The sequence below is a fragment of the Tenebrio molitor genome, chromosome 6 (genome assembly GCF_963966145.1).
Source record: "Tenebrio molitor chromosome 6, icTenMoli1.1, whole genome shotgun sequence".
Lineage (NCBI taxonomy): Eukaryota > Metazoa > Arthropoda > Insecta > Coleoptera > Tenebrionidae > Tenebrio > Tenebrio molitor.
The window spans coordinates 10,130,441-10,150,707 of NC_091051.1; the positions used below are offsets into that span (position 1 = coordinate 10,130,441).

The 20,267-nt window shown below is 34.6% G+C and overlaps 2 protein-coding genes and 2 pseudogenes across 2 annotated transcripts; all 4 read right to left on the reverse strand.

The window, feature by feature from the left end:
• Positions 1-30: 30 nt before the first annotated feature.
• On the reverse strand, positions 31-2,474 carry LOC138133149 (myogenesis-regulating glycosidase-like; annotated as a pseudogene).
• Positions 2,475-5,098: 2,624 nt separating this feature from the next.
• Positions 5,099-18,721, reverse strand: LOC138133151 (myogenesis-regulating glycosidase-like; annotated as a pseudogene).
• LOC138133055 (myogenesis-regulating glycosidase-like) lies at positions 16,320-17,664 on the reverse strand. Its single transcript, XM_069050848.1, has 6 exons — positions 17,490-17,664; positions 17,142-17,439; positions 16,966-17,085; positions 16,785-16,914; positions 16,558-16,720; positions 16,320-16,504 (listed from the first exon to the last, which is right to left on the reverse strand). The coding sequence occupies exons 1-6, from the start codon at positions 17,509-17,511 to the stop codon at positions 16,320-16,322; spliced, it is 918 nt and encodes a 305-aa protein (XP_068906949.1). The 5' UTR covers positions 17,512-17,664.
• On the reverse strand, positions 17,669-18,494 carry LOC138133056 (myogenesis-regulating glycosidase-like). The gene is made up of 3 exons (XM_069050850.1): positions 18,041-18,494; positions 17,901-17,988; positions 17,669-17,853 (listed from the first exon to the last, which is right to left on the reverse strand). Exons 1-3 carry the CDS (start codon positions 18,464-18,466, stop codon positions 17,669-17,671), a joined length of 699 nt encoding a protein of 232 aa, XP_068906951.1. The 5' UTR covers positions 18,467-18,494.
• Positions 18,722-20,267: the final 1,546 nt, after the last annotated feature.

Sequence of the window (20,267 nt, forward strand, 5' to 3'; positions counted from 1 at the left end):
TTTGGGGCAGTGTAGTATAAGACAAACAAATACTCGAATGCATCTTTATTAAAATGTTCAAAATATGTTACTGTTTAATAAAATATGGAAGGATATCAATCGGTGCTGAATAATCTTTCAAAGTTTGAGGACCTTCATATACCGTTCCGTCATTTCCATCCTTCCACGAACCACTTGGAAAAACTATATCTCTACTAGTACCACCTTCTTCGATAATTGGTGCGACAAGTATTTTCTCTCCCAACAAGTACTCTGCAATCAAGTAATCGTCTCAAGCTTTCACGTTTCAAAATGCTTCAACTTACCATCATTCACTTTTAAAGCGTCAGCATTAGTCGGATCAACCCACCAGATGGGCGGATTTACAGGAGTTCCATCTGTCATACTATTATTTATTGCCTCTAAAATTTCATCAGCATACTCTTCATGCAAGGCGACATATTTCTTGATGATTGCCTCTCCGTCAAACTAAAATTAATTTAATTCCTTTAGAAAAAGTTATCACATTTAAATATCACAGTACATCGTCACTAGTTATCTCCCATGGCAAATAACTAAACTGCATGGTAGGCATAAAGGTATTTGCTTGAGTCCACCTGGCAATTAATTCTGCACTTGGGTCTCCATTATAACCGTTTCCTCCAATCATATCAGGAAGGACACTGAAAGGGTTTGATATTATTACATGTCCATAAAATCAAAACAAATTGTAATCGTACAATACATAACCCTGTATATTGAAGAGCAACAGAGTGGTAATTATAGAGTGGAGTCCATTATTGACGGTCCAGCTTGAATCTCTGTCCCATTCCATCCATTCTTAACAATGTTGGCAAGTCTTGGGTTCTAAAATAATCGGTATTTAATCAAGATTACAATCTAATTATTTTTATTACCTCCATGCAACTCTAGTTTCAATGAGACCGCCGAAAGTAGCGCAAGTTCTAACATAAGCTGAAGTTATGGAGTTGGGACTTAATTCTACATCACCAGAAAAAACTGAATCTGCTGGAGGGAAATCACTTTCTCCTGCATCGAATTTAAATCCGTCAATACCATGTTGTTCCTGTAATAATTTAAGCCTATCGACAAACCAATTTTTTGCATCATCATTAGTAAAATCGATGTAATGAGCTGGATTACCATCCCACCAATTCGTTTCGTCATTACCATCCGCTGACTTAGCAAAATAACCTTTAACATTTTCCGTTGCTTAAAATGAACACTAATGTAAAATTACATACCATGTTCTTCACCGTAATTCACTATATCTTCACAGTTTTCGTTAACAAAAGGATGAGCCCACAGAGTAACAGTAAAACCCAAATCTTTTAACGTTTTTACAGTGTCAGTTATACTAGAGAATTGTTCGTCGTTAAAGGTAAGACTACCGTAGCATGTCTAGAAAAATGTATTTTAATTTCAAATCTGATTAAATTTGTGTAGATTTTACCTCCCAGTAATCATCAATTTCTATTTGTCCTGTAAAACCATGATCAGCAATATCTTTAGCAAAATCAACGACGACATTGTCATTTATGTCTTTTTTGTATTTTGCCCAAGTCGTCCAAATTGGATGACGAATTATCCATTCGTCAGGTTGAGCTAAAACTCTGTATTATTTATTTATTACATAAATTAAAATCAAAACCTTTAGGTTTCCCCAAAAAATTATTGACGGCGTTCAGATGGGCTTCTTTAGCATCATTCTTAGCAACAAGATTGTATTCCAAAAGAACCTTAAATCAAAATCGAGTTACACAACAAAAACTTAATACTTGACTAAATTACTCGATCTCGTCCGACGTAAGGTTCCGATAAGGAACTTACAAAACAAATACTTCCTTCTTTCAATATATTTTGATCCAAAAATAATGGAACCTTGTCATCAACGAATACGAAACCTCCTTTGGAATTTAACCAGTATCGTTCATCTACAGCACCATTATCGGTTTTTACGACTGTATAAATTCTGTTGTCAATTTTCACATTTTCGATTGGCCAATCGGCGTGCCACATCTCAGGTCCACCAAACCAGTTTGTTTCTTCACGATTTAAATCTAAACAATCCTGAAATTTCATTTCAGTGTCATCAGACTGCCATGAAATTGAAAAACCACTGTCAATGCTACTAATCGTCAAGTCAACATTGTCATTTTGAAAATGGCAACTAGATTCTCCATCGCAATCATCTGGTATGTCTACACTCGTTGTCATACCAATTTCTCCAGAAATTTTCTCCTCATCATCTGTAAATAAGTGTCAAAACAACGTCTTATATCGTTAGAATCTCACCTAACGACACGCTAATTCTAATTGAATTTTCACCACCAGTCAATTCTAGATTGACATTATCATTATTCAATCGTATGCTATAAGCTTCCAGAAGGAAGCATAAGAAGCAAGCTGCAATTTATAATTTATGTTATAGTTAAAAACCTCTGACAATACTCACCAATGATTTGTAGTTTCATGTTTTAACGTTTTTAACACGGATACAGGGTAAGACATGTTTTTATATGATTGTCAACTACTATCTATCTAATCATTGATTCTTGTCAAACCTTTAAGAATTTTTAAGTGTACAAAAATAAAGATTTTATCCTTATGTTTACAAACGAAATAAATGAAAATCATAAACTTCGTCAACCTGAATCATGACTATCGGAAATTTAATCTAGATGAAGATGTAAATCGAAATTACTCAGCTATCTTTTTAGCTTACAAGGAAACGTTCTCACCTAAAGTGGTCGCCTTAGCAACAATTTGTGTGTATAGGCGAATGCGTTAGGTAATCACTACACATGAGTATAAAATCCATAATATTAGCTACTACTGACTTGTAGAACACGAGAAAAGCATGTTCAAAATTGTAGATTACGTTACGAGTTAAGAAAAGAGGAAGTTTACTAGACGAGTATGGCAAGTTCAAGTACCAGTGTCAGCGAGTTCTTAAATGCCATACGAGTCCAGTAAAATCACTTTTCTGACGAGGAGCATATACTATTTTTTTGCATTTTAAGAATACATATTAAAATTTGTTCGTATGCTGTAAAGTGAGCTATTACTATATAATATACTCGTAGTTCCTTATTGTATAAAATTCGAAAAAATATATTTTTGTAATATTAGTTACTAATTATTTTTCATTCGATCTGCATCTTGCATAATAGTAGTTTATTTCATGAGTTCGTGCGTAAATTGGGCCTTTTTTGGCTGGCACTAGTGGTCCATTTTAAAACGCGAGTGAAACGAGCGTTTTAAAGGCCCACGAGTGCCAAAAAAAGGCCCAATTTACACACGAACGAATTGAATACAACGTTTTTCTGTTCGACGAGACCCTTAAAGGCTCCAAATCGCTTAAAATCTTTAAAATTAGCTTGACGTTTCGTTTTGACAAGTTGTGACATTTATCAAAATAAGTTTTTTCTACAACCGTCAAGAAAAACGTGACATTTTTGCTTCCTTATCAAGTCGCAAAGTACATAGGTCATTTTTGGTAGATCAAAAATATTTGTCAAAAAGTTTCCTTGGATGCTTTAATAACTATTTTTGTAAAACAGTGAAAAAAAATAAGCATCCAAGGAAAATTTTACAAAAATTAAAAAATTGAAAAATTTAAAAATGCGGTTGAAGTACAAAATAATTGTGTTTTTCTATAACTGATTCAAAAAATTGGTATTCACGCATAGTTATCCATGCGTGAATTGGGTCATTTTCTTACGTGTATTTTTTTTTATTAATACTATAGTAACTATAGCATATAGTCAGTGTGTCAAAAGCGATTTCACTCACATAACTTTTTCTGTTTTTCACTTCACCCAGTGTTTTTTATTAGTTATCTAGCAACATGGTCACTGGTTGATATACTTCAGATCTCCTTCAAAAATTTGAATTTTAAAATTTAGTTTTGAAAGCAAATGTAGAAAAAATATTGTTTTTCTAATTCAGTTACGAAAAGTAACTATTGTGATATGTCATTTTAGTTGTCAAACGTGCTTCATTTAATAACTAGTCAAAAACGTGACATTATATTATCACTAGTGTTAAAAAGTGACATTATATTATCACTAGTGTTAAAAAGTGACATTAGTATTATTATCCCGGAAAATTATTGAAATAGCAGATTTAAACAGGATTTTAATTAGAATGTGGGCTTTTCGTAACTAAATTAGAAAAAATCTTGTATGAAACTTGTAGCAAAATGGCTATTTTTTTGCACACGACATGCTGGACCACTCGTTGACACTCGTAGTCGCTCATTTTGCAACTCGTTGCATAAATAGCTATTATATTTCGTGCGTGAAGATGTTTTTCGTGCATTGAAAGGCTTTTACTGCCTCGACCTACGTCTCGGCTTAAAAGACCTTTTCATGCACAAAAAACACTCTCTGCACGCGCTTAATATAAAAATAACTATTATATTCGAATGACTTTGAAGTCTCGACCAAAAACTCATTCTCATGCGCCAACAAAAAACAATCATTTTGCGCACTTAATACAAAAATAACTATTGTTGTAAGCACTTTATCAACTCCCATTATAGTAGAAATTCGGTCATTCGTCAGGTCCGGGAGCGGGTGGGTAACGAATTTCGGAAATTGACGAATTATAGAAAATTCCAGGAAAAATAAATAAAACAGATTTTGAAGTACAACATTATATTAATAACATAATTACACAACATTTTTGTTTTATAATACAAAAATTTCCGATAATATTGCGGAATCTGGAAAAGTACCCCGAATGCTTGTAGTGTTTCCACGTTGAATGGTAAGGGAAATCCTCTCGAAAAGGAATTTCTTTGAAGTACATATTATTATGTATTGTTTTCATAATTTTAATTGATGTAACTACGTAACTTTTACATTTGTATCTACTCGTATGTAGTATTTTGTCTTTTTTTCACTTGATTAAAGAAGCGGTGTAAACATCGCAACTGTAACAGTTCACTCTATTAAATCGTTAAAAAGCAGACCACCACGGTGCAGATAATGAAGATTTTTTTTTATTTATTGTAAACACAAGTAAATCATAATAAGGATAGTATTACTGTAATATGAAGTGAAAATATTTAAAGAAAATAATAACAGAGATCAACTTTGTCAAAGACAGTTTATTTTGGTTAAAACAAATAAGCTAGCAGAATCAACCTGTATTAAAATATTTTTTTAAATATGTTACTGTTTAATAAAAAATGGAAGGACATCAATTGGTGCTGAATAGTCTTTCAAAATTTGAGGACCTTCATATACTTTTCCATCGTTTCCATCCTTCCAAGAACCACTAGGAAGAACTATATCTCTACTAGTACTACCCTCTTTGACAATTGGCGCGACAAGTACTTTTTCTCCCAACAAGTATTCTGCAAGAAAGAAATCATCTCTAGCTTTCACGTTTCAAAATGCTTTAACTTACCATCATTCACTTTTAAAGCGTCAGCATTAGTCGGATCGACCCACCAGATGGGCGGATTTACGGGAGTTCCATCTGTAATACTATTATTCATTGCATTTAAAATTTCATCAGCATACTCTTCATGTAAGGCAACATATTTCTTGATGATTGCCTCTCCGTCAAACTAAAATTAATTGAATTCAATTAGAAAAAGATATAATGCCTAAATATCACAGTACATCGTCACTAGCTATTTCCCATGGTAAATTACTAAACTGCATGGTGGGCATAAATGTATTTGCTTGAGCCCACCTGACTATTAATTCTGCATTTGCGTCTCCGTTTCCTCCAATCATATCAGGAAGAACACTGCAACATTTGAGCATTATATCCATAATATCAAAATTAATAATAATCGTACAATCCGTAGCCAACTAAATTGAACTGCAAAAGATTCGTAATTAGAGATTGGAGCCCGTTATTGAGTCCCCACATTGAAGTTTTGTCCACCATTCTTACAAATATTGGTAGATCTTGTGTTCTAAAAAATCCCATATTCGATCATGCAATTATTTCAATTTAAATATCTCTTTTTACCTCCACGCTACTCTAACTTCAACTAAGCCACCAAAATAAGCACAAGTTCTAACGTAAGCTGAAGTTATAGAGTTGGGACTTAATTCTACGTCACCTTTAAATACTGGATTTGGAGGAGTGTAATAACTTTCCCCTGAATCAAATTTGAAACCATCAATACCATACTGTTCTTGTAATATCTTGAGCCTATCGATACACCATTGCGCTGCTTCCTCGTTTGTAAAGTCGATGTAATGTGCTGGTTTGCCATCCCACCAACTAGTTTCGTCACCACCATCTTCTGACTTGACAAAATAACCTTTAATATTTTTAGTTGATAAAACTAAACACTACAGTAAAATGAAATAAATACCATTCTCTTCACCATAGGTCATTGTATCTTCACACTCGTGGTTAACAAAAGGATGACTCCACAGAGTAACAGTAAAATCTAAATCTTTTAATGTTTTTATCGTATCGTTTATACCAGGAAATTTATCACTGTTAAAAGTTAATGAACCGTAACACGCCTAAAAAATATTTGCAACATATTCATATCATCACCAATGTTTTTCTACTTCTTACTTATCATCAATTTCTATTTGTCCTGTAAAACCGTGGTCAGCAATGTCTTTAGCGAAACCAACTATGATTTCGTCGTTTATGGCTTTATTGAATCTAGCCCAAGTCGACCAAATTGGATGACGAATTATCCATTCATCAGGATGATCTAAAATTTTTAAAGGAAAGTAAAAATTAAATTAAAAAAATTTTTTTTTGCTTGCCGAAAAAAACATGAAAAATATAAAATATTAAAGTCTGCGAATTTTATTTTCAAGGCACTTGCCTTCGAAACACTGGGTCCTTGGTGCGAAGAAACTAGAACTTTTATCAACACAATCGGCTCTAAGTTGGTTAAAGAAACTGGCAACGTCAGGGCAAAACAATTTCTTCGTCAAAGACTTTCTTTGGCCATTCAACGGGGCAATGCAACAAGCATTCGCGGCACCCTTCCTCATAGCCCATCATTGGATGAAATTTTTTTAATTTAATTTTTACTTTCCTTTAAAATTTTGTTCTTGTTTAAATTTTTATTTTTCATGTGTTATTATATTACAATCTAAAATTTTTAGGTTTTTTTTTTGTCAAATCTATTAAAATTTTAACCTTTAGGTTTGCCCAAGAAGTTGTTGACTGCATGCAAATGACCTTCTTTAGCATCTTTCTTGGCAACTAGATTGTATTCCAAAAGAACCTTAAATTAAAATCGAATTACACAATAAAGTATCAATACCTAATTGACTAAATTACTCTATCTCGTCCGATGTAACGGTCCGACAATGAACTTATAAAACACATACTTCCTTGTATCAAGTTATTTTGGTCCAAAAATAATGGAACCTTATCATCAACAAATACGAAACCTCCTTTGGAGTTTAACCAGTACCGTTCACTTACACCTCCATTATAGGACTTTGTGGATATATAGATTTGGTTTTCGAAGAAATCGTTTTCTATAGGCCAATCAGCCTGCTTCCTTTCACGACCCCCAAACCAGGTTGTTTCTTCAGGATTTAAATTTAAACAATCCTGAAATTTTATTTCAGTGTCATCAGACTGCCATGAAATTGAAAAACCACTGTCAATGCTATCAATCATCAAGTCAACATTGTCATTTTGAAGATGGCAACTAGATTCTCCATCGCAATCATCTGGTATATCTACACTCGTTGTCATACCAATTTGTCCAGAAATTTTCTCCTCATCATCTGTAAATAAGTCTCAAAACAACGTCTTATATCGTTAGACTCTTACCTAACAACTTACCTAACTTCACATTATCATTATTCAATCGTATGCTATAAGCTTCCAGAAGAAAGCATAAGAACCAAGCTGCAATTTATAATTTAGGATATCCTTAAAGACTTTTGACAATATTCACCAATTATTTGTAGTTTCATTTTTAAACGTTTTTGTTGGAAATATGCAAACTCCAATCTAGTTATATGTTTAAAGTTGCCTTAGCAACTACAGTTTGTTATGACAAAAGTTGTATTAATTACAAAAAGCTAGAAATAAAGACTCTACAAGTTATGGACCCACTGCGCTGAAAAATAAGAAATTGTACGAATTCCGCAACGAAAAAGTAACTTGAAGCTATTTGTGAGTACTACAAAAACGAAAAATGAGCTACACAAGCGTGAAAATCGAACCTCTTGGAAAAGAAAATTTCGATACTTGGAAAATTCAAATCGAAGCTTTGCTCATTAAGAATGATTCTTGGAAATACGTGAACGGAACAATTCCGAAACCAAAAGAACCACCAGAAGCCGTAACCACGTGGGAATCAAACGATGCGAAAGCCAGGTCAGATTTAATTTTAACAATCTGCCCATCAGAACTTAAACAGATCAAGAACTGTCCTACGTCAAAAGACATATGGAACAAATTACACAGCGTCTACCAGTCTCAGGGACCCGCTCGAAAAGCGATGATCCTGAAAACATTAATTTTGCTGAAAATGAAAAACGGTGAGGATATGAGGGATCACATCCGGAACTTCTTCGACGTCGTGGACAAACTCGAAGAGATGGAACTTTGTATCATCAATGACCTTCTTGCCATCCTTCTGCTCTACAGCATTCCCGACGAGTACGAAAATTTGCGAATTGCTATTGAAACTCAAGAGAAATTACCACAATTAGAAGCACTGAAGATGAAACTCCTGGAAGAGTATGAAGCTAGAAAACGAAATTCAAAGGAAAACGTCTCAGATGCCATGTTCATTAATAAAAATCCCGGTAGGTCAAGTCAACCCAAGAAATCTGAAGATTCTAAAACTCAACGTTCCAAATTCGCTTGTCACACATGTGGAATAATTGGCCACATGGCCAAGGATTGCAGATCGAAACTCTTCAAACCAAAAAATCCAAAAACGAAACCCACAGAATCAACCCGAAAGGCAGAAGTCGTTATGAAACTTCACGTCGAACACGATAAACGGTGGTGTTTAGACTCAGGTGCGTCTTCACATATGTGTTCTGAAAAGGCAAAATTCCAAGAAATGAAAACCCCGAAAGTGCAAACCCTGAATTTGGCCAACAGCTGCTCAACGAAAATTGTAGGAAGCGGTACTGTACAACTGAGTGTGGAAGAAAATCTCACTGTGAGACTAGACGAAACTCTGTACGTTCCTGACCTACGATCGAATCTCTTGTCAGTCGCGAAGATGACCGAACACGGTTTTGAAGTTATCTTCAGAAGAAACGAAGCCATCGTAACGAATCCCGACACCGGAGAAAATGTAATAGTAGCACGTCGAGATAAAGATATGTACTACATCGACGAGTTGTCCGAAGAAAGCAGAGTGTCGCAGATATCTATGTCATTACAAGAATGGCATGAACGTTTTGCCCACCTCAACGAAAAGGATTTGAAGAACATTATACGCAAGCAGAAAGCGACGAAGCTTTACCCGTTTGTGAAACGTGTGTGAACGGCAAGCAGACACAGAAGCCATTCGCAAGGTCGGTATCTCAATCTACTCGTACAGAATTTTTAGAACTCGTGCATACAGACGTTTGTGGACCCATGCGCGTGAACTCTCTCGCTGGTTCAAGATATTTCGTCACTTTCATAGATGACAAATCAAGATGGTGCGAAGTATATTTCATGAAAAAGAAAAGTGATGTTATCGAGAAATTCAAGGAGTACAAAAGCTTGGTTGAGAAGAAAACGGAGCGAAAAATTAAAACAGTCCGATCAGACAACGGAACCGAGTACACCAGCCACTACTTGAAAGATTTCCTGAAACAAGAAGGCATCAGACACGAACTTACTGTAGAATACACGCCACAACAAAATGGAGTAGCCGAAAGGAAAAACAGAAGCTTGGTGGAGATGGCGAGGTGCCTGATGATCCAATCGGGGCTCTCCGCAAGTTTTTGGGCTGAAGCAATTTTAACCGCAAATCACATCAGGAACAGGTGTCCTTCTCGAAGCCTGGGCGGTGAAATTCCATTTAAAATGTGGACGAGAAGAACCCCAATTGTCAGCTATGTCCGAAAGTTTGGTACAACAGCCTTTGCACTTGATAAAACGCCTAGAAAGGGAAAATTTGACTCAAGATCGAAGAAATGCATTTTTATCGGATACTCGGTACAATCGAAAGCGTATAGGCTTTGGGATCCAGAAGCAAGAAAAGTTATTCGAAGCAGAGACGTTACGTTCACAGGACGTAATCAAGCAGACAATGATTTCACTGATTTCATCGACGAAGAAATTTTCAAGAAAAACCCAGAAAACGTCATTGAATTCAACGTACCCGAAACACAAAAGGAAGATAAACAAACAGAAACCTGCGATCTAGAAGCAGATGGAGAAACTCTCGTGGAAGAAGAAAACGGAGAAGAAATTCCCGTGATAATGAAGAGAGGTCTAGGACGACCAAAGAAGGTTCTTACCGGCAAGCGGGGGAGACCGCGAAAACTGTTCAACATGATAGAGGTCAACGAACACGAGGCAGAACCAGAAGAAGAAGAAAACCACGAGAACGAAGAATTGCATGATGTAGCTGGTCTGATCGAGTTTGGCGACCCGCAGACAGTTTCAGAAGCTCTATCTAGTCCAGAAGCTGCCGACTGGAAAAAGGCAATGAACCAGAATACGAAGCTCTGAAAAGAAATCAAACTTGGATAATTGTAGATCGTCCCCAGGGAAAGAAAACCGTTGAATCGAGATAGGTTCTACGAACAAAATTCAAGAAGGACGGATCAGTCGATCGTCGCAAAGCCAGACTCGTGGCGAAAGGTTTTACTCAAAAACCTGGTATTGATTTCAACGAAACGTTTGCCCCCGTGGCAAGACTCGGATCAATTCGTTTGTTCATGGCAATAGCAGTCGAATTAGGTCTCCAAGTACACCAACTGGATTTCACAAGTGCCTATTTGAATGGCGAAATCGAAGAAGTGTTTATGGAGGTTCCAAGTGATTTCTACGACATACTAAATGAAAGGGAGTCACGAAAATTCAGAGGAAACAAAGTGTGTTTGATTAGAAAGGCACTTTATGGCCTGAAACAATCAGGCAGGCAGTGGTACAAGAAACTAGACGAAAAATTAAAACAACAAAAACTGAAACCATTGAACTCCGATCCCTGTGTTTACATCAATAAAGAAGACGGAAACATCGTCATAGTCGCATCGGACAACCCGAGAAAACTGCAACGATTAAAATCAGAACTGTCGAAGTCCTTCGAGATGAAAGATTTAGGTCCTTTGAGTTTTTGTCTTGGCATTAAATTCACGCAAGATGTCAAGAAACAAACAATTACCATGTCACAATCAAAGTACATCAAGGAAACCTTAAGTCGTTTCAACATGGAAAATTGTAAAGGTGTAACAACCCCGATTAACCCGAATGAAAAACTGTCGAAGGAAATGTGCCCGAAAACCGAAGAGGAGAAGAAAGCAGTTGAAATGTTACCATATCAGAGCCTCGTTGGTTCTCTAATGTATTTGGCTGTTTCAACTCGACCAGACATCGCACACGCCGTCAGCATGCTCAGCCAATTCAACGCAAACTTTGGGGAACAACACTGGAGAGCTGCGAAACGAGTACTGCGGTATCTGAAGAACACAGAAAATCTAGGCTTAATGTTCAAAAAGTCTGGACAAGAACTTGTAGGTTATGCCGATGCAGACTGGGGTGCAAGTATAGATGATAGAAGATCGTACACAGGATATGTTTTCAATTTCGCTAACGCCGCTGTCAGTTGGGAATCACGAAAACAAAGAACGGTTGCAATGTCCAGTACGGAAGCTGAATACATGGCTCTTTCTGAATCGACGAAGGAAGCTATTCATTTAAGGCGTTTCCTGTCTGAAGTCCTAGATCAGCCGTCAAGACGACCATTTTTAATGACAATCAAGGAGCCGGACAGTTAAGCAAAAATCACGTGTTTCATAACCGTACGAAACACGTAGATATTCGTCACCATTTCATACGAGAAGCCGTGGAGAGAGGACACATCAAGGTGGAGTACCTTCCCACTGATCAAATGCCAACCGATGTTTTGACAAAGGGATTGTCATCGCCAAAGCAGAATAAGTGCATCCATGCCCTTGGCATGGCTACGACTACATGAAGAAAGACACAAGATGCAGTTTGAGGGGGAGTGTTGGAAATATGCAAACTCCAATCTAGTTATATGTTTAAAGTTGCCTTAGCAACTACAGTTTGTTATGACAAAAGTTGTATTAATTACAAAAAGCTAGAAATAAAGACTCTACAGTTTTTAACATGGATACAGGTAACGCCGGTTTTTATTATGATTGTCAACTATAATTTATCTAATCATTGATTCTTGTCAAACTTTAAGCGTTTTTAAAAGTACAGAAATGACGATTTTATCCCTATGTTTACAAAAAAGATAAATGAAAAACAAAAGCTTCATACACCTGAACCGTGACCATCAGAAATATCCTGATAAATCGAAATCTCTTATAGCCAATCTCGCCGACATTCCATAAACCATATGGAATGTTTAAATTACTAAGCTCTCCTTATTGCGTTGCACCGGAACATAAACGTTGACAACCCTTTAATAAATTGGCGTTCCTTATTTTTAAGGAACGATTTGTTATGGAATGATTTAAGGAATGTCAGTGAGATTGGCTGTTAGCTTACAAGGAAACATTTTCACCTACAGGATGTCTCAAAATGCGCGAATTCCGAATTCAGAGCGTTGTAGGGGATCACTTCAGTAGTCCAAATGCGGAAATAAAAAAAAAATCGGTACTCCCCCCACCAAGATTCATTGGTCTGAAAGTGCACTCTTTGAACTGCGTTTTCTTCAATTACAGGCTGAAAAGTTCAGTGTTTATTGTTATTTATGATGTAGATGATTGTGGAAAATAATAACGTAAGAAGAATAGAGTAAAGTGCATATACATATCTTCTTCAGGAAGAGCGATTTTTTTTCTAAGTATTTGCGAGCTCCACTGGGTCCTTCCCTACCACGCTTTGAATTCGAAATTCGCCAATTTTGAAACACCCTGTATAGTGGTCGCCTTATTAACAATTTGTCGGTATAGGCGAATGCGTTATACCGTGTGTATTATGAAAAACCTTTGGTGCTATAACTTCCTTATTTTTTATCCGACTTTAATAAATGATATGTCAAACAAAATCGTTTTAAATGGGCTACAATTTGAATTCATCCAATATTTATTTTGTTCTTGAGTTCTGTTTTTGACAAATGATAGTCAACTTTTTTTTTTCAAATGGCACTATTAACTTTTTTTACTCAGTTTTATAGAGGTTTTTATTTTAAATATGAAAATGTAAACACCCATGCTCATGCATAGAAACAAAAAGAAGAAATTAAAAAATAATGTTTTTTTTTTAAATCAAGCAGTCACATTAAACTAATAAAAGTGCATTCTAATTTTGCAATAACAGAGATGATTTAATAAAAAGAATCGTAGCAGTATGTGGACAAATACCACCAGAATTTTTATTAAACGCCGCAATGGGCGTCAGTGGAAGGTGTCGAATGTGCCTTAAAGAGAATGGAGGTAATTTCAAACATTTGCTATAGTAAAGTTATGGTTACGTGATTTTTGGAAATTCTATTTTTTTTATTAAAAACAAATTTTTGATTTTTTATTTTAATGTTTGTGTATTCAGAAGATAAAAATCTATCAGAATAATGATAAAAAAATATACAGTGCCAACTTAAAAAAACAAAGTTAGCTCCGGTCTGTCAAAAAATATAATGTTAAAAAGAAATCATTGCATGTCGGGCTATAGTGTTTTTGAAACGATTTTGTTTGACGTATAATTTATTAAAATCGGATAAAAAATAAGGAAGTTATAGCACCAAAGGTTTTTCATAATACACCCGGTATAATGCGAGTTAGAAATGCGAGTAAAATGCACAATGTTAGCTGTTAATGACTTATACAACACGAGGAAAACATGTTCAAAAATAGTAATTTATTTAACGAGTTCGTGTGTAAATAGGGCTTTTTTTGGCATGAGTGGGTCATTTAAAACGCGAATGAAACGAGTGCCAAAAAAGCCCAATTTACACACGAACGAGTTGAATACAACGTTTTTTTGTTCGACTAGCCCCTTAAAGACTCCAAATCGCTTAATAGTAATTTATAGTATAAGTTTTATGAGACACCATTTTGTCGCACGCGCTTTTTAGAGCTCGACGAGCGATGCGAGAAGTACTATAAACAAACAAGTGCGATAAAATGTACAATGAGTGTAATACAATATTTTTTAGAAATTTTAAAAAACTTCTAAACATAATGCAAGGAAAATTATACAGGGTGTCTTAAAATTATCGTATTCCGAGTTCGGGGCTTAGTAGGGAACATCCTGTTGACCAAGTAAAAACGTTAGAAAAAAAAATTGCTGTCACTTTGAAAAAAATATCAAAGTTGTCAATATTTGTTCAAAAGTACCTGATTAATATTCTAGCTATGTTGTTCATACTTCCCTTTTGAACAAAAATTGGAAAAATACAACTTATTTCTTCGAGATAAAGCTGTTTTTTCAAGAAATGTTTTTTCATTTATATTTTAATATTTTACATAATCATCCTCACCATATTTCAAAATCAATATCAAGCATTTGTATTTTTTATTTGAAGACAACATGATGAAAAGTTTAAACCTTCAGACCCATATATCTTTGTAAAGACCCCCCCTCCCCTATTTATTTATTTTTTTTCGAGATTCCTGAGATTTTTCTCTACAAGACCCCCGACTTGGTATTTGGCAAAAATAAGGGTTGGTAACGCTGGTAACTAGAGGAACAATTGCAAGTTTTGAATTTAAAGTGTCGTGAAGTGCAGTGATCACATAGCAACTACTCACTGTGAGTCACTGCCAACATTAAAAAAGTTCCTGAGACGTGTATTGAAAAGAACTCCTTTTCGAAACCCGTTTGAATGTTATAATGACTGTGTTAAAGATGCAGAATAGAAAAAATACTTTCTACAAAGTTGAAATTTGCTTCATGTTGTTGCAGTAACCAATCACCGAACTGCACTCTGATAGGAAGATTTTCAGGCAAAAAAATTTGTACACGCATGTAATGATATCGATAAGCGTGTTGTCGATTATGTTTTACAGCGTGATCAACAATGACTGAGTCTGTTGGCAATGAAACAATTGAAAAGTACTGGTATTTTTTGTCTCGCAATTGGCACTGATCGGATTTTTTATGTTGAGAAGACATTAAAAACATTTTTGGTTATGCCGGTTATGTTTATGCTATTAAAAAAATGAATGTTTGTTGGTAAACTTCAAATTTGCCAAATTTCATTGTTACCAACAGACACAGTCATTCTTCATGATCACACCGTAGAATCAGCTGTGTTGTGCTTTTTGAAATGTTAAACATACTAGCAGCGCTTCTAATACTCAACGTTGCGACTTCCTCAAAAGCTTGAAGAACAGCCTCTTCATTTTATGGATTGCGAGCCTCTGGTGGAACACCACCAACTTTTTTAGTTTAGTTTAAAATTTCCAGTATTCCTTGCGCGATTCACCAAACGCAAAATGAGCTGTTTACCTAACGTATGCAGGAAGAGAAATTTCCCGCGTATAATATTATAATAAGTAGGATCTTCGACATTTTTTCTTTCAATTTTAGTCTTCATTTTCGCTACCAAATTTTCTATTAAAATATCATGCGGCAACTATAACAGTTCAATCTTTTAAGTCGTTAAAAAGCAGACCACCACACGTTAGACATGATTCACTTACCGAAGCGCGACAGTGGAGATAATGAAGAATTTAAAAAAAAGGTAAAATAAAACCAACACGTTTGTAACTGCAATTATAAAACTGTCTTGCAAATCAAAAAGAAAAAATTCTTTACATACATTTCAATAAAATATGTATTAATTTATTATCAGATTATCAGCTTTCACAAAGAGGAAGAAATTCAATATTTAATTAAAGAATAAACTGTTTTATTAATTTTTTTTTTGATGTAGGTACCACATTATAGTAACCTTCATTCTACAACATTTTGTATAAAAAGTAGAAAGCACATTCAATTTTCACCATAATTTAATGATAAAATTACAGTTTTATGAGCTTCATGACAATTTATTGTTCTTCTGAAACACACTTTTTTGAGTCTTTTTTAATTAATTTATTGTAAACAGAGGTAAATCATAGCAAGGATCGTATTACTGTAATATAAAGTGAAAATATTTAAATAAAATAATAACAGAGATAAACTTTGTCAAAGAGAGTTTATTTTGGATAAAACAAATAAGCTAGCAGAATCAAACTTTTATTAATATTTTTTAAAATATGTTACTGTTTAATAAAAAATGGAAGGACATCAATTGGAGCTGAATAGTCTTTCAAAATTTGAGGACCTTCATATAATTTTCCGTCGTTTCCATCCTTCCAAGAACCACTAGGAAGAACTATATCTCTACTAGTACTACCCTCTTCGACAATTGGCGCGACAAGTATTTTCTCTCCCAACAAGTATTCTGCAAGAAAGAATTCGTCTCAAGCTTTCAAGTTTCAAAATGCTTCAATTTACCATCATCCACTTTTAAAGCATCAGCATTAGTCGGATCAACCCACCAGATGGGCGGATTTACGGGAGTTCCATCTGTAATACTATTACTCATTGCATTTAAAATTTCATCAGCATACTCTTCATGTAAGGCAACATATTTCTTGATGATTTCCACTCCGTCAAACTAAAATTAATTTAATTCAGTTAGAAAAAGATAGATATAATGACTCATTTAAATATCACAGTACATCGTCACTAGTTATTTCCCACGGTAAATAGCTAAACTGCATGGTGGGCATAAAGGTGTTTGCTTGAGTCCACCTGGCAAGTAATTCTGCATTTGGGTTTGCATTTCCTCCAATCATATCAGGAAGGACACTGCAACATTTCAGCATATATCCATGATGTCAAAATTAATGATAATCGTACAATACGTAACCAACTAAGTTGAACTGCAAAAGATTCGTAATTATAGATTGGAGTCCATTATTGAGTCCCCACCTTGAAGATTTATCCAATATTCTCACAAATATTGGTAGATCTTGTGTTCTATAAAATTCGTTATTCAATCATGCAATGATCGCAATTTAAATATTTTTTTTTACCTCCACGCTGCTCTAACTTCAATTAAGCCACCAAAGGTAGCACAAGTTCTAACATAAGCTGAAGTTATAGAGTTGGGACTTAATTCTACGTCCCCTTTAAATACTGAATTTGCAGGGGTTGAATCACTTTCTCCTGAATCAAATTTGAAACCATCAATACCATGCTTTTCTTGTACTAACTTGAGCCTATCGATATACCATTGCGCTGCGTCCTCATTAGTAAAGTCGATGTAATGTGCTGGATTGCCATCCCACCAATTCGTTTCGTCATTACCATCTTCTGACTTGACAAAGTAACCTTTAACATTTTCAGTTGCTAAAAATATTCGCAACAGTAAAATTAAATACCATTCTCTTCACCATAGTTCATTGTATCTTCACAGTCGTGGTTCACAAAAGGATGACTCCACAGAGTAACAGTAAAACCTAAATCTTTTAATGTTTTTACCGTATCGTTTATATTCGCAAATTGTTTACTGTTAAAAGTTAGCGAACCGTAACAAATCTAGAAAATATTTGTAACATACTCATACTATCACCAATGTTTTTTTAGTTCTTACTTCCCATCTATCATCAATTTCTATTTGGCCTGTAAAACCGTGGTCAGCAATATCTTTAGCGAAATCAACTACGATATCGTCGTTTATATCTTGTTTGTATTTAGCCCAAGTCGTCCAAATTGGATGGCGAATTATCCATTCGTCAGGATGATCTAAAATTTTTAGGCTTTTTTTTTGTCAAATCAATTAAAATTGTAACCTTTAGGTTTGCCCAAGAAGTTGTTGACTGCATGCAAATGACCTTCTTTAGCATCATTCTTGGCAACTAGATTGTATTGCAAAAGAACCTTAAATTAAAATCGAATTACACAATAAAATCTTAATGCTTGACTAAATTACTCTATCTCGTCCGATGTAACGGTCCGACAATGAACTTATAAAACACATACTTCCTTGTGTCAAGTTATTTTGGTCGAAAAATAATGGAACCTTGTCATCAACAAATACGTAACCTCCTTTGGAGTTTAACCAATACCGTTCACTTACAGCCCCATTATTGGACGTTGTAGATATATAAATTCTCTTTTCGAGCAAGTCGTTTTCTATAGGCCAATCAGCTTGCCACATTTCACGACCCCCAAACCAGTTGGTTTCTTCAGGATTTAAATCTAAACAATCCTGAAATGTTGCTTCTGTGTCAGAAGTTTGCCATGAAATTGAAAAACCACTGTCAATACTATCAATCATCAAGTCAACATTGTCATTTTGAAGACGGCAACTAGACTCTCCATCGCAATCATCTGGTATGTCTACACTGGTTGTCATACCAATTTCTCCAGAAATTTTCTTCTCATCATCTGTAAATAAGTGTCAAAAGAACGTCTTCTATCGTTAGAGTCTCACCTAACGACAAGCTTATTCCAATTGAATTTTCACCAGCAGTCAATTCTAGATTCACATTATCATTATTTAATCGTATGCTATAAGCTTGCAGAAGGAAGCATAAGAACCAAGCTGCAATTTATAATTTAGGATATCGTTAAAGACTTGACAATACTCACCAAGGATTTGTAGTTTCATGTTTTAACGTTTTCAGCACGAACACAGCTACAGGCAAAACATGTTTTTATATGACTGGCAACTATAATTTATCTAATCATTGATTCTTGTCATATTTAAGAATTTTTAAATGTACAGAAATGAAGATTTTATCCCTATGTTTACAAAAAAGATAAATTAAAAACAAAAGATTCAGACACCTGAATCGTGACCATCGGAAATGACATCTTGATAAATCGAAATCTCTTAGCTATCTTTTTAGCTTACAAGGAAAGATTTTCACCTAAGGTGGTCGCCTTAGCAACAATTTTTGGGTATAGGCGAATGCGTAAGATAATGTTACCTAAACCTTGTCTAAGGTTTTCACCTATACCTCCTGTTTCTTGCGAAGTCATTCCCCAAGTGGGAACGCTTCCGAAAAAAATTGTTAAGTAACCCCAACTTGGCATTATACAGTTTCGAGCCTAAAATTCAGTTATTTGCCAACGAATTTTTTATGAAATTTAAAATGCATATATTTTAGACGGTCAAGATTCAATTATTAATAATAAAATTACCTCACACTGAAAAATGTAATTTTAACACATGTTTCCTTTATTGAAAATTAGACGCAATTATTATTAGATTGTGAATCATTAAAAAATAGGTGTTTCACAAACAAATAACTAAATCACTCGTCTAATCTAACGAAAAGATTAGATTTTGTTGTTAAAAATTTGACCTAAATTTTAACAGTCACCTTTTGAAACAATTTATGAAACATTCCCCAGCAACATTTTTACACACCTTAAAATATGTCAAAAGTGTAGGAGCTTTATTAGAAAAGCAAAATTGTATAAATTTATTGAAAATATGTACTTTAAGAATAGACAGAAATAGCAAAAATTTCAATATTGTTAAAAAGGAAACAATTTTTGCCAATGGAGAGTGTCGTAAGTGTTTGTAATGTTAAAAAGATAATCGTCAAATATCTCCTGTATTTGTGCGAAGAGGGGTGGCGAAAATTCGGCGGTAGTGCGAATTTGTTTCATACCCGTCTATGTTTCTGCACCCACATTTCACAGAGGTTTTTTTTTTCTTGGAAACCAGACGGTTTCAAGGACGAGTTTCTCCTTACAACATTTTTTATTGACGATCAATTTTTTGATATAAATCTTAAGTGATTTAACATTTTAAAAATGCATGTAAAAATTACATTTTTAAGACTTGGGTTATTGCATTAATGGAATTTTACTCTTTGCCTTCTAAAATATCTGTACCTATTAACAACACAAATTTCCATTTTTTAATAGCAACGATATTCAGTGCGACAATCAAATCAGAATTAATGTTTAATTTTTTATTAGATTGTCACAAGTTTATCTATATCTATAAATCATATAATTTAAATAGATACATATAAATTATATGCCTTTCCAAAAGCGGTGTAAACATCGCAACCATAATAGTTCAATTTTAAGGTGGTAAAAAGCAAAGCACCACACGTCAGACATGATCCATTTACCGACGGTGTAGATCAAGAAGAACTTTTTTTTAAATTAATTTATTGTAAACAGAACATGGTCAT

Coding starts and splice junctions, on each gene's coding strand:
- LOC138133055 (XM_069050848.1), bottom strand. CDS start 17,511: ATGAACTATGGTGAAGAGAATG. Junction 16,721..16,784: donor GGGAAATAACTAGTGACGAT/GTACTGTGATAT, acceptor AATTAATTTTAG/TTTGACGGAGTGGAAATCAT. Junction 16,505..16,557: donor TGCTTTAAAAGTGGATGATG/GTAAATTGAAGC, acceptor TCTTTCTTGCAG/AATACTTGTTGGGAGAGAAA.
- LOC138133056 (XM_069050850.1), bottom strand. CDS start 18,466: ATGACAACCAGTGTAGACATACCAGATGATTGCGATGGAGAGTCTAGT. Junction 17,989..18,040: donor GTTACATCGGACGAGATAGA/GTAATTTAGTCA, acceptor TTTTAATTTAAG/GTTCTTTTGCAATACAATCT. Junction 17,854..17,900: donor CTTCTTGGGCAAACCTAAAG/GTTACAATTTTA, acceptor TAAAAATTTTAG/ATCATCCTGACGAATGGATA.